General features: G+C 32.6%; 1 protein-coding gene across 1 annotated transcript; it reads left to right on the top strand.

Annotated features, from left to right (window-relative positions):
* The first annotated feature begins 3997 nt into the window (after positions 1 to 3997).
* On the top strand, positions 3998 to 14862 carry LOC140054919 (peptide chain release factor 1-like, mitochondrial). Its single transcript, XM_072100042.1, has 7 exons — positions 3998 to 4116; positions 4838 to 5472; positions 6141 to 6220; positions 6452 to 6635; positions 8040 to 8203; positions 11433 to 11550; positions 12786 to 14862. Exons 2-7 carry the CDS (start codon positions 4857 to 4859, stop codon positions 13157 to 13159), a joined length of 1536 nt encoding a protein of 511 aa, XP_071956143.1. The 5' UTR covers positions 3998 to 4116; positions 4838 to 4856; the 3' UTR covers positions 13160 to 14862.
* Positions 14863 to 15156: the final 294 nt, after the last annotated feature.

Here is a 15156-nt window from a genome sequence, read left to right as displayed (position 1 = left end):
TTTGTGAATATCTTATATATAATTTTTTTAATAATTATTATTTTTTTTTTTCAATGAATTAATAGTGTTGTATTCCTATTGCTGTGTTATTTTTACATTACATAACTTTCTTAAAATCAATTTTTCTTTTAGAATAAGAATCTTTTTTAAATAATCAAGATCGCCTAAAATTTATAATTTAAAACTACGATACTTAGTATTGTATATTCAGGAATAGCCGCTCCATAGTCTCTTTGCTTTTCTTCCTTATATCTTATTCTTATTAACTCAAAATTATTTTTACTAACAAACATTACTATTTGTGTGTAAACATTATTGACATAATTTCATTAAACATCCACATACAGTACAACTCTTCTTAACAATTTTTTCAATCTTCTATTAACTAAAAGTCGTAGTTAGTCATGTCTCGGGTCACATTCTATGGTCACCGTACAGATAGGCTACTACATCAGTACTTCTATGAATGGATGACTAGTTGGTGACAATAACACTAGTTGGTCATACCCAGTACCGTTTTGATTTTACGATCATTCGGGAAACCACATCACGACGGTATAATATCCTTATTGTAAATGAAGTAAATACATAGTGCGTCAAGTATCACTTGACAAATTACTTTGAGGCAAGTGTCACTTGCCCAAATACTCTAAATTAAGCAGGTCACATGACAGTGACACCGACTCCGCAGTGAAACTTAAATTTTATAAGCAATATTTTGGTTATCATTTTCAATACACCTATTGGACCATTACAGTATGTTTTTTGGTTTCATTAAATGTAATTAATATACTGCTATTTTTGTCCATTGTTATGTAACAATTATAATTGTCGCATTTTGAAAAATCCTAATTTTTTTCGCAAACTTCTTATTACCGTCACTTATAACATGGCCAAAGATTTTTATATTTTGTTAAATAGTATACTTTTATTATACAGAATATGTTGTCTATAGCCTTTCATATAATCAGTAAACTGATTTTATGATAATTTAAAGATAAATTTTTGGAAGTAACAATAGTCTTAATTAAACTGCAAATTTCAGTTTAAAATTGTTCTAATTATAAGATAAGTTTAGATTTTAGATGTTCAACATTTTGTTTAAGGTTTTATAACCTCTCTGTAGGTTTTACACAATTGTATTATAAAAGAAAAACAATTAAATATTTTATAAATGAAGCCAAGGACAGCATTGAAAGTTTTTATTTCATAAGGGACCGTGTTAAAATTATTCTACTGCAGTTTACTGCAGTAACTGCATTTTGTTTATTCTTTAACCTGTTTATTCTTTAACCTGTTTATTCTTTAACCTGTTTATTCTTTAACCTGTTTATTCTTTAACCTGTTTATTCTTTAACCTGTTTATTCTTTAACCTGTTTATTCTTTAACCTGTTTATTCTTTAACCTGTTCATTCTTTAACCTGTTTATTCTTTAACCTGTTTATTTATCTTTTATTGGGGGGGTGTATCATACACGCTTTTTATTTCAGTGACTGCCTGAAACAAACTAAAATTATACATTGTTGTATTGAACATGGAGTTACTGCAGTAACTGCAGTGGAATATTTTAACATGGTCCCTAAATGATTTTGCTTAAGAACTAGATTGAAGCATTTGTTATTTCTACTTAAATATGGAAAACACATAGAACTGTTAAAATATGTATAAACATACACACACACTTGTTGTACCAATATACAAATGCATTAAGTTGTGTTTTACTTTAATAGGGCCTATAAATAAACTAGTGTTCAATTACTTTAAGAGATAGCATTGAAATAGTGTAGTGTAATATGCTTAGCATTAAAGCTAGTTTGACATGAATCGTACTACAAAATCAATTTATAATGATAAATATATTATACTGTATTAATTTTGTTTATATTATCAGCTATAGGTGGATTGTATATGTGTTGTGAATTACATTTGTTTATTTGTTGTTTTTTGATTGTATTAATGCAAGCAAATAAAATAATCTGACTAAAAAAGTGAGGTGATAAAAACATGAATTATAGATTATGCCAAATATGTATGTAAATGTATAAAAGCATATTATGATGATGTGTATTGCTTTTTATTTTAATTTTTTTGGTTTTTAGATAAGTTTTAGTGCTATATCTAACAGTAGATAATTAACCCCAAGTTATATTAGGGGCATGGGAACGAGTTATAAACTTAATAATATTACCAATATTCGATGAAAACTAAAGCTGTATTCGCACTGAACTTTTGATGGGAAAAGAACATATGCAAAATTGTGTTTTGTAAGATTGTTAAACTTTATTATATGACAGGTTAGATTTAAATTCATAGTATTTTTTATTAAGACTATTTGATTGATTTACAAAGGTAATAGAGAGGTTTCGCAATCTTACGAATACGATAACGAAAACGGATACGTCACGCACACGTATTCGTTTTCGTAAGCCATAAAAAAATCTGTTTCGCATGGCAACGAAATATTGAGGCGCGTCCAAAATATGACTGCGGTAAATTTGAGCGAAGCGCAGGTACTTGGTGCTTGGCTGCCTAGGCCTAGCGTAACATCAAAGCGAGTGAGGACTTTAAAAACTGCTATTTATCAAAATTGACTTGGCATTTTAGTAAATTACTTTAGTAAATTACTTTCAATAAATCTATAATTATATTATAATCATGAATCATTCCTGATTCAAATGCAAAATGTGCAAAATAGATCAAAAACTATACTCGTTTTGTAGTTACGAATACGACTGGTCAACACGAATACGCTTTACGAATATGAAATGGGGATCAGCTCAAAAGTTTCACAAATGTATGATGTATCTGTTTTCATTATCGTATTCGTAAGGTTGTGAAACCTCCCTATTAAAACAGGTATCGATGACCAAAATGACCAAAGTATATGTCTGTATACGGTATGTTTCAGGAAAAATTTATTTGGTCAACAAAAATGATAACACAATTTGAAAGAAGTTTACCTTAATATAGCCAACAAATTCTTCAAAATGTTGATTTGATCAGAAGCTTTGTTCAGTTTTATTATACCATTTAAAATTACGGTACATTTTTTTGTTATCAATCTTTTCATTGTTTTTTTAAAACAAAGTTTTGTCGATCTAATTTTAAAATGAAAGTTAATAGCATTCCATAAATTTAGTTTGCTTTACAAAGTGTAATAGTTCCTAGTTGTAATATTGTGTACAGAGATACTGAATTGAATGTCCTCTCACGAACTCCCCAAGTTACCAATATCCTCTCACAAACTCCCCAAGTTACCGAATATCCTCACAAAGTTACAGAAAAGTCTGTATTATTATTTGAATGTCTGATGGATAAGGTTGGTGGACTGTAGTTAATTTTCCAATGTATTTTAATTCAATTAATAAAAAACATATACTTTATCATGTGCATTGCATTCATTTTGTTAACCCATGTTTTCACCGCCATTTTGATTTGATTATAAATAAAGAGGAATATGTTTTGAATCAATATTATGTGTTTTTGGCTCTCTGTACAATGGTCAAAATGTCAAAAAACGTGCAAATGTATATAAGAGGAGAGAGGGCGGTGTGGGCACTGTACATTTTTTACAATTGTTTTATTGTCACATAATAGTTCAATTTTTCAAGTTCATATCACTTTGACCAAAAATCGTATCGAAAACAAAATATATACCTGAAAAACTGTAATTTAAAGTCTAAAAATTGTTTTAATTTAACTTTAATTTAGTCTTTTCATAAGCAAATTCATTTTTTGGGGTGGTTTTTTTTAGTGTTTTAATTTCTGGTTGCTATGTTGATGCTGATTTTAATTATAGCATGGAACTATCTTCATGACTATAGATATTATATTATAATATAATTATGTTTTAATTAAATACAAACAAAAAAGTGGTAGACCTAACATTATTATAATTATAATATGACTGCCCTGGATGGATCAGAAGAATGGGCATTGTCGTGCCAGTTCGGAGTTAAAAGCACTTCACACTTTACACACGATACGACGACCGGAGGAGGAGAGAGAGAGGATGGAGGGCCGTGCGTCGTCTCGTGGTCGTTAGAAATCCGGACAGGTGGCAGGCCTAGGCCTAGATTATTTTGACGGAACAGAAGAAAAATAAAATGTATTCCGTATGTTTTTAAGTGCATTACTTATATATTAGAGCTTCGAATTTCCCTACGGTTTGTATATAAAGTATGGGTCTTTCTATACACGAGCTTCATTCACAATCACGGCTTCTTGCGGAGCCAATATTCATTACAGACTAGCCTAGCTAGGCTAGGCAGGCCTATGCCTATGGACGGTGGTATGCTTTTTTATTTATGACTACTCACAGATTATTTTATTTTTACACCATGCTGGTAGGCCTAGCCTACACACTTCTTGGCTAGGTCTAGCTAGCTGGTGGGAGCCTAGCCTCTATATCTAGGCTATATACTATAGGTAGACATAGATAGTTTAGTTGGCTTGGCCTCAGCAAGTCAGCAAGCCTACGGGCTATAGTATATAGCCTAGATATAGAGGCTAGGCTCCCACCAGCTAGCTAGACCTAGCCAAGAAGTGTGTAGGCTAGGCCTACCAGCATGGTGTAAAAATAAAATAATCTGTGAGTAGTCATAAATAAAAAAGCATACCACCGTCCATAGGCATAGGCCTAGCCTCTAGGCCTACACCATCATTTGCAATAAATATTATATTATTAAATATCGATGCATTTATATATAATATGGCCAAATATCTATAAAATAAAATAATTAATAAGGAAAATATTCTGACAATGTGTGGCATCATTTTACTACCGAATACTTTTATAAATAATTATTATAAATGACTTTTCAATTTGCATTTCAGAGACAGTCAACTAATTAATATGTGTGTGACTCGCTATACATGGAAGACATTGCGGTGTATCCTACAATACAATGCAAGAAATGTTATGACATCCGTGTCGTCAAAGCTATTGCCTGCTTTAAAATCTTGCAGTAAAAACAATTACAACCATTGCTGGTTTTCCCAACAATTTCGATACTACTGTCAGAACCCACTAACAAATAAATGCAATTTTGTAAAACCAGAATTTTCAAGCAGGTTTCCCATAATTTTACCTTTAACCAGAAGGAAATGTGTATGGAAGACATTTAAGTCTTTCCCGATGATATCCATTCCTAGAAAACAAACTTTGCATCCAAATTTTGCCAGAACTAATTTGTTAAACTGCGAAGTTAATTATAGATATATTTGTTCAAATGGTAGTACAACAGAAACAGATGTACTTGCACCAGACAGTCCTCAATTCCTGTTTTATTTAGAAGAATTATTAAAAGAGTTTGCTGACATCTCACAAAAACTAAGCTCTGGGGTTGGTGATGAGATAGAACAGCAGAAGATCGTAAAGAGGAGACAAAAACTAGAACCAGTTGTTGAAAAGATTCAAGAATTAAATGCGAAAAAGTTAGAATTGGAAGATGTCAAGTCGTTACTAGAAGGTGAAGAAGTGTAAAACCTTATTCACAAAAATTAGTCAAACTAAGTCGTTTGGTCTAGTCAGGGATTGTAATTGTAATTTCACTCTTCCCTGGCCTAGTCAAATCTTCCGATAATTTGTAGATTAATAATATTGGATTGTATCCCTTTAAGAAAACAAAAATCGTGCTTTGTGTTAGGCAGAGTAGTACAGTAGAAACACATAGGGGCCTTCAATTTATTCCAGTTGTTGGTGAAGTATATATTAAAGCCTTTCACCCAACCAATAATTAATTATCTTTTAATATTAATAATTAATTAATTAATTAATTTAGTATTACTATTGGTTACATACTGTAGACCTCATCTCAAATATTTTGTTAAACGCTCCAGTACAGTGTGTATTTCTCTGAACCGGTACCATTATCCTAAATGCACTGGATGCATGTTCCGTAGTATAGTAGTTTAAAATGTAGTTGCCAAACATCATTAGCTTCTAAAGCTCTGTGTACACTATCAAACTAGTTCGACAAAAAAAAGTGTGAAGTACCTCGATGGTAGTGACATGCCTAAATATGGTAGTGATATGCCCAACTATGGTAGTGATATGACATCATCATGTTCATATATGGGCACATTACATTAGTTTCTATATAATAATATCAAAGAATGTGTACTTTTGTTTTTTCAGATGATGATCCAGAAATGCAACGGTTAGCGCAAGTTGAAAAGAAGAATTGCTTAAATGCTATAGAAGAATTGGAAGATGAGGTTTGATATGATAATGATGTATATTTAATGCTTATTTTATTCTATAGTCAAAGATTTATCCAAGTATTATACAGTGATAATTAAAATTAAATTACATATTCAACTGCACTGCTTATTCAACTGTACCACTTTGATTGCACCGCTTCAATTACACCGTTTGAAAAAAAATCATTAAACTATATATATGTAAGAATTGATTGATAATATTTACAATATTTTTATTTTATTTAGCTTGTATCTGAATTAAAACCAACCAGTGAAATTGATGACAATGACATCGTTGTTGAGCTAACAGCAGGGGTCGGAGGTCAAGAAGCCATGCTGTTTACATCCGATGTATTTAACATGTACCAGAATTATGCTCAGTTCAAAAGGTGGAGGTTTAATACTTTGGCATACACTGTAAGTGACTTGGGTAAGTTTTGACGATATTTTAAAAATATACTAACAGAATCAAGAATTCATATATTTGTAGTAAAAAGATATTAAATGTCCAAATGCAACGTGTCCCATAGAATAAGCGTTCAAACATTAAAGCAGGCATGAGCGATTCCACTTGTCTGATGTCTGGGACACTAAACATAACTAATCTTCAGTTCTTCAAAATTACTTTTTATTACAGAGCCACTTCCTTTCTTAATTCTCTCCCTTTTAAATGCAATATTCTGATTTTAAAACCAACTTTTATAATAATAATAATACATCTCAAAGATAAGCAATAATAAAAGCAATATTTGGTACCAATTTCCTTTATTTTTTAACGAATTTTAACATTTTTAATCTGTCTGAGAATTCTAACTATGATCCTCATGTATCTTTATCTTTGAATGTCGTCTGTATATTTTGTTGTATTGTTTTTAAGACGGCCTCTTCAAGTCAGCTGTACTGCTGTAGTACTGTTAGAACTACCCTTGTAAAATAAAGTTGAATAAATAAATAAATAATCCATGTTGTTGTCCTGGTACAACTAAAAGACATCTGAACCCGTCGTGGTGTGTCTCATTTTAAATAATTAATACATTCCATAGTTCATCTTATTGTTTTCATCCCTGCGCCATGGTAATCACATAAACACATATCTCCATTTCATTGAAAATGCCATTGATATCATCATAGAGATACTTAAAAGTGGAACACTGTTAGTGTTAAAGGGCAATACACATTTATTTATTGCCTCTATCCTTCGGATGAGACGTAAAGCCTGTGTATATAGTGCACATTTGAGAACTTGGTACACTATTCAAAAAGGGTAGGACATCTTTGAAATCCTGCACCACTGAGATTGAAAACACAGGAAATATAAAAAAAGAAGCAGTCTCCAATACCCCAATGAGATTATACCCGGGGCGGATTGCTATAAAACAATCTTAACTGATGGTCTTAACTACCCGATTAAAGCCGGCTTTATCAGATAGACGGTGTTACTAAAGCCACCCCTGTTAGACCATTAATATAAAACAGTCTTAGATAAGACCGCGTAAAGTAACAAATTTAGGGCGTACTTTGCGCGTAGAATACCAAATAAGGTAATGTTCGTCACGCTTGTTCAATTCACAATCATAACAGTACGTACATTTCTACACAAGAAAATCTATTCTAGGCCTATATAAGAATAAAATCACCGTTATTATTTGATTTAACACTTAAAACTCGTTCAATTGGTTGTCTTTGACGATAAATAATACGTAAAAGCAACAAAAAGTGAGGTTTAAGACTGTTTTAAGACTCCTTCGAGTAGGCTTTAATTTTAAACAATTGGAACAATTATCATGCTTGTGAACAAGTCTTCTTTATAAGATGTATATATTTCTATTTCCAGGTGGTGTGCGACATGCCAGTGTAAGCATGCAAGGTCCAGATGTATACAAACTGATGAAATACGAGGGCGGTGTTCATCGCGTTCAACGAATTCCGAAAACAGAAAAATCTGGCCGAGTTCATACAAGCACGATGACAGTGGCTGTACTACCGCAGCCGAAACAGGTTAAATTATTTTCAGGTTTTTCTTTCTGTTAAAATTAAAATCATTCATTGTGACTGCTAATATTAAGCAAACAACTATTATTATTTCAAGAGACTGGTAACTAAAAGGGGAATTCCCTAAATCATTAAAGAATCACTCTAAAACAAAAACAGCTTAGAGAGATTTGTACATGAGTTAAATATATACATGATTATTTTTAGGAAATAACATCATTCAAGGACCAAACTTAAGTACAGATTATTACTTGGCAGAATGCCCAGTATCTTTCACTTGCTTGGAACATTTGTTTGTTAGTTTGCACGATAACGTCCACAATATTCAAATTATCTTCCTCAATTTACCTTTGTCCACAAATAGGTACAGTATATCATCAGACCAGTTATGAATATTCATAACTCAAAATTTTGATAAGCTTTTGTGAGGTCATCAATAGTATCTGTTTCTTCAATATTTGCTGAAATATTGAACAAAGTGCCCTTTGTTGCTCTGTGTATTTTGTAATTTGCTCAGTTTTTGAGGACTTGATTTTATTGTATCATTGAGCACCAATTATGGCATAGAGGGTGATGTACCGTTAACCACAAATTTACTGTATGTTTTTGGTACAGTTACTCCAAGCTGGCAGCAGCTTTAAACACAAAAATTCCCCTGATCATTTACCTCCACCTGGATTAGACTAATTAGACCAATTTTTCTCTGATTTTTTTTCTGGCACTATAAAATGGGCAAAAGATAACAACATAAACATTTCCATAATTGGAACAATCCACGTACAACTTTAATTTATTTTGTCAACTTGAGCAAATAACCTCACTAATGTCTAGTTTATATTATTCCATGGTTTCTCGTAAAATAATAACTTTCCTTCACTTTCTTGGTAAACATAAATATCATCAATACTTAATTGTGTAGCTAGGCTCATTGCAGATGATTTCAATTCACTCCTTTATAAGTTAATCTCTGTCAGTCTTTTCTAATTCAGTTCACTCCAATTCACTCCTTTATAAGTTAATCTCTATGTCAGTCTTTTCTAATTCAGTTCACTCCAATTCACTCCTTTATAAGTTAATCTCTATGTCAGTCTTTTCTAATTCAGTTCACTCCAATTCACTCCTTTATAAGTTAATCTCTGTCAGTCTTTTCTAATTCAGTCCACTCCAATTCACTCCTTTATAAGTTAATCTCTATGTCAGTCTTTTCTAATTCAGTTCACTCCAATTCACTCCTTTATAAGTTAATCTCTATGTCAGTCTTTTCTAATTCAGTTCACTCCAATTCACTCCTTTATAAGTTAATCTCTGTCAGTCTTTTCTAATTCAGTCCACTCCAATTCACTCTTTTATAAGTTAATCTCTGTCAGTCTTTTCTAATTCAGTTCACTCCAATTCACTCCTTTATAAGTTAATCTCTATGTCAGTCTTTTCTAATTCAGTTCACTCCAATTCACTCCTTTATAAGTTAATCTCTATGTCAGTCTTTTCTAATTCAGTTCACTCCAATTCACTCCTTTATAAGTTAATCTCTGTCAGTCTTTTCTAATTCAGTTCACTCCAATTCACTCCTATATAAGTTAATCTCTGTCAGTCTTTTCTAATTCAGTTCACTCCAATTCACTCCTTTATAAGTTAATCTCTATGTCAGTCTTTTTCAATTCAATTCAATTCACTCCTTTATAAGTTAATCTCTGTCAGTCTTTTCTAATTCAGTTCACTCCAATTCACTCCTTTATAAGTTAATCTCTGTCAGTCTTTTCTAATTCAGTTCACTCCAATTCACTCCTTTATAAGTTAATCTCTGTCAGTCTTTTCTAATTCAGTTCACTCCAATTCACTCCTTTATAAGTTAATCTCTGTCAGTCTTTTCTAATTCAGTTCACTCCAATTCACTCCTTTATAAGTTAATCTCTGTCAGTCTTTTCTAATTCAGTCCACTCCAATTCACTCTTTTATAAGTTATTCTCTTGTCAGTTCTTTCTAATTCAGTCCACTCCTTTATAAGTTAATCTCTATGTCAGTCTTTTCTAATTCAGTCCACTCCTTTATAAGTTAATCTCTGTCAGTCTTTTCTAATTCAGTCCACTCCAATTCACTCTTTTATAAGTTAATCTCTTGTCAGTTCTTTCTAATTCAGTCCGCTCCTTTATAAGTTAATCTCTATGTCAGTCTTTTCTAATTCAGTCCACTCCTTTCACTCTTTTATAAGTTAATATCTGTGTCAGTCTTTTCTAATTCAGTCCACTCACTTCACTCCTTTATAAGTTAATCTCTACAGTATGTCAGTCTTCTCTAATTCAATTCACTCCTTTTACAAGTTAATCTTCTCTCAGATACCTGTATCAACCATAAGATATTTTTTTACTGTGAGGTTGTTACTACATTTTGTGGTACATGTATGTATCAAGATTAATCACCTAACGGACAGTTCCCTAAGCCTATGATCCATTATCTCTATTAACCAGTATTAAATGTTGAGCTCATTTCATATTATTTTCTGACAGATAAACACATGAATGGCCTACATTAATTCACCTTTTTCCTTGCGGTTAAGTTAATGTACTTGCTTTTTAAGCCCACTGTGAATCATGTTAGATTAAATTGCTAGGAACTAAATTTAGTTGTAAAAAAAGGTTAACAATACAGTCCTTGCAGTTCTTTACGTTTGTTTTTATCATAATATAATATATAATATATATATAATTTATAATATTGTACGATTGTTTTTTATACAACTTTTTGTTACTGCGCGATTACATACACACAGAGTGTCAAAATGACAGCATTTGTACTGGAAAGGGTTGAAACAGTCACTCCCATTAAGAGTCGGGGGTCCATTATCAACATGATGCTTTAAACTAAAGTTGAACCATCCCCAAGGAGGAAGGGATTGTGGGAGTAATGGATGACATCCAAATAATTAGGATTTTACTGGGATAAATGTGCTAAAATTCCTGGAGTAAGTTTTTGATGGAACTACTTAAATGATAAAGATATATTTTTTAAGCTGTCCATTTTAGAGGCAACATTGTAAATTCTGACCATAATGGATGGAGAGCCAACAGTATGAGTGCGTTCAGGCTTAATTATTAACCCGGATAAGTTGGTGATCTACCCATACCACCAAAAATATCCATAATTGGTCCATGAAGAAAACTTACCCGGGTAAATAACTAATAACTATACAGATCCTAAAAAACCAAATAATACTTATCATTCTATTTTTCCCTTTTAGATTGATCTTCAATTGGATGCAAAAGATCTTCGCATCGAAACGAAGAAAGCTAGTGGGGCAGGAGGGCAGCATGTTAATACGACGGATAGCGCCGTTAGAATTGTTCACATACCTACAGGTAGCCTAATCAACTTTGCCGTTCGTCTGATGATAATATGTATTATAATAATATTCTGATTGTATTTAAATAGTTTTGAAAATTTTTGTTTATCTTTGTAAGTGTTTTTCCAACTTCAAACTCAGGAAGCATGGATATATTGGTATACAGTGAACTTTGCTCTGTCTATACTATCAAACTTTATGTAACAAAAAAAATGTGATGTGCCCATATATGGACATGATGATGTCATATCACTACCATATTTAAGCATATCACTACCATATTTAAGCATATCACTACCATATTTAAGCATATCACTACCATATTTGGGCACATCACACTTTTTTGTCAAACTAGTTTGATAGTGTAGACAAAGCTGGAATATGAACAAGCTGTTTTACCCGAGTTTGAAAGTCCAATGAAAAGAGTGTGGGCCAGTATTACTGTTAAATGTATGTACTTCTACTGTAGCATAGTGTGATCAACAAATGATTTCACAAATCTTGGTTACTTTAGTTAATGGCTACAACTATTACCGAGACAATCCAAATGTTACCGTTCTGTTCGAAGTAAAATGCGAATTAATGTTTTGTCCGATTCAAAATAGCGACTCAAACTCAAGTTTCAGAACGATAAAATTATATATGTATTTTATTATTCTATTCTTATTTTGTCCACCTACTCTCACTTGCACTGATGAAAAGCTTTTGTTGCCCAAAAGCTCTGCTATTTTTCTTGCTGTTTTACTTTACCATTTTGATTTAGCTTTTTTCTTATTTTATTTTGCATCTCCATTGAGATCCAGCCACTGATACCCACAGCATTGTCATTTTTCATTGCTTATTTCATTTTGCATCTCCATTGAGAACCAGCCACTGATACCCACAGCATTGTCATTTTTTCATTGCTTATTTCATTTTGCATCTCCATTGAGAACCAGCCACTGATACCCACAGCATTGTCATTTTTTTCAGTGCTTATTTTATTTTGCATCTCTATTGAGATCCAGTCACTAATACCCACAGCATTGTCATTTTTTTCAATGCTTATTTTATTTTGCATCTCCATTGAGATCCAGCCACTGATACCCACAGCATTGTCATTTTTTTCAGTGCTTATTTTATTTTGTATCTCTATTGAGATCCAGCCACTGATACCCACAGCATTGTCATTTTGTCAGTAATTTTGGATTTATAGTAGTATATAATTTTAATATACAATTATATTACTAAATGTGTTTATATACTTCATAGGAATATCTGCTGAAAGTCAGCAAGAACGGTCACAACACAAGAACCGACATATCGCCATGACGATGCTCCATGCCCGCATCTACAAAAAACAACTGGAAGAGCAAGAATCGAAAGAGAAACAGATGCGTACCCAGCAAGTTGGAACATCCGGGCGGTCTGAGAAGATACGCACGTACAACTTTAATCAAGATCGCATAACGGATCATAGAATTTCAATGAATACATTCGACGTTGAGGGATTTCTTAACGGCGGCGAACTCCTCGATGGTTTAGTTTCTGAACTGTGTTATCAAGACGAAATGGATATATTGCGCAATACAATTGAGAATGTATTCAAGGACCACCATCCGATGCAAGACAAAATACGTAAATAATAGAACTCCTCGATGGTCTAGTTTGTCAACTTTGTTATCAAGACGAAATGGATATATTGCGAAATACAATTGAGAAATGTAGTCAAGGACCATCAACCGATGCAAGACAAAATACGTAAATAATAGAACTCCTCGATGGTCTAGTTTGTCAACTTTGTTATCAGGATGAAATGGATATATTGCGCAATACAATTGAGAAATGTAGTCAAGGACCATCATCCAATGCAAGACAAAATATGTAAATAATAGAACTGCTGGATGGTCTAGTTTGTCAACTTTGTTATCAAGATGAAATGGATATATTGCGCAATACAATTGAGAAATGTAGTCAAGGACCACCATCCAATGCAAGACAAAATACGTAAATAATAGAACTGCTGGATGGTCTAGTTTGTCAACTTTGTTATCAAGATGAAATGGATATATTGCGAAATACAATTGAGAAATGTAGTCAAGGACCATCAACCAATGCAAGACAAAATACATAAATAATAAAAACTGCTGGATGGTCTAGTTTGTCAACTTTGTTATCAAGACGAAATGGATATATTGCGAAATACAATTGAGAAATGTAGTCAAGGACCATCAACCAATGCAAGACAAAATACATAAATAATAAAAACTGCTGGATGGTCTAGTTTGTCAACTTTGTTATCAAGACAAAATGGATATATTGAGAAATACAATTGAGAATTGTAGTCAAGGACCATCAACCAATGCAAGACAAAATACATAAATAATAAAAACTGCTGGATGGTCTAGTTTGTCAACTTTGTTATCAAGACAAAATGGATATATTGAGAAATACAATTGAGAATTGTAGTCAGGGATGCAAGACAAAATACATAAATAATAAAAACTGCTGGATGGTCTTGTTTGTCATCAGGACGAAATGGATATATTGCGCAACACAATTGAGAACGTATTCAGGGACCATCATCCAATGCAAGACACACATAAATAATAAAAACTGCTGGATGGTCTAGTTTGTCAACTTTGTTATCAAGACAAAATGGATATATTGAGAAATACAATTGAGAATTGTAGTCAGGGATGCAAGACAAAATACATAAATAATAAAAACTGCTGGATGGTCTTGTTTGTCATCAGGACGAAATGGATATATTGCGCAATACAATTGAGAACGTATTCAGGGACCATCAACCGATGCAAGACACACATAGATAATAGAACCTGGATGATTTTGTTTCTCAACTTTGTTATCAGAACGAAATGGATGGAAATGGATATTTTGCGAAATATATAGAGCAAAATAAAGAGGAAAGTTTTGAATGTTGTCAAAATCTGACCTTTCTAAAGGTCAATATTAATCATAACTCATGGACAGTCCATAAAATAACTCATTTTTAGCAATGACTATTCAGCATCTGTTGACGAACTTCAATGATGGCCCTTTTCCATTCCTTCCTATCCTCTGTCTGTTCTTCCAACAGTCTGTATCTTTATTGCAGTTAAAGTGTGGTTCCCACTAGAGACACAACGGCTAGAACGTACGTGCAGCGCAAGCAAGTTGACCAATGACAAGCCACTGTTCGAATAACCCATCGCTTGTGATTGGTCAAATCACTTACGTTGCGTTGTGTCTTTAGTGGGAACCAAGCTTAAGTCCCATTCGCTACGTTTTTTAGATCTAATTTATGGTCACAAACTACATTTAATGTAAAAATAAAATCAATACTTTATGGTCCTATCTATTTTTCGTCTTTAAACGGTTAAAACTGTGAAAAATAAGTTGAGTCTAATCATAAATCTCAACATGCATTGTACACAGATTGATATTTTTGTTTTTATTCTGTAATTCACTCACATTTCGATCGATTGTGAGACCAAAACAAATGGAAGACTCCCCTGAAATTGTCAGCGAAAATACCGGGTTTTCCCCAACTTGTATCATTGGAATTTGGAAAAAACAATTAATGCAGCAACTATACAGGCCTATAGCTAGCGTACAATGTTCGTACGTTTCCGATGTTTAC

The sequence above is a fragment of the Antedon mediterranea genome, chromosome 7 (assembly GCF_964355755.1).
Source record: "Antedon mediterranea chromosome 7, ecAntMedi1.1, whole genome shotgun sequence".
In the NCBI taxonomy this organism is placed as follows: Eukaryota; Metazoa; Echinodermata; class Crinoidea; order Comatulida; family Antedonidae; genus Antedon; species Antedon mediterranea.
The sequence above is the reverse complement of the archived record's forward strand: the minus strand, read 5'-3'. Positions and strand labels throughout refer to the sequence as shown.

Bases quoted from the DNA above. Each gene is read 5' to 3' on its own strand.
- LOC140054919 (XM_072100042.1), top strand. From the start codon at position 4,857: ATGTGTGTGACTCGCTATACATGGAAGACATTGCGGTGTATCCTACAA. The intron at 6,221-6,451 runs GTTTGATATGAT...TATTTTATTTAG, and splicing joins TAGAAGAATTGGAAGATGAG to CTTGTATCTGAATTAAAACC. The intron at 6,636-8,039 runs GTAAGTTTTGAC...TTCTATTTCCAG, and splicing joins ATACACTGTAAGTGACTTGG to GTGGTGTGCGACATGCCAGT.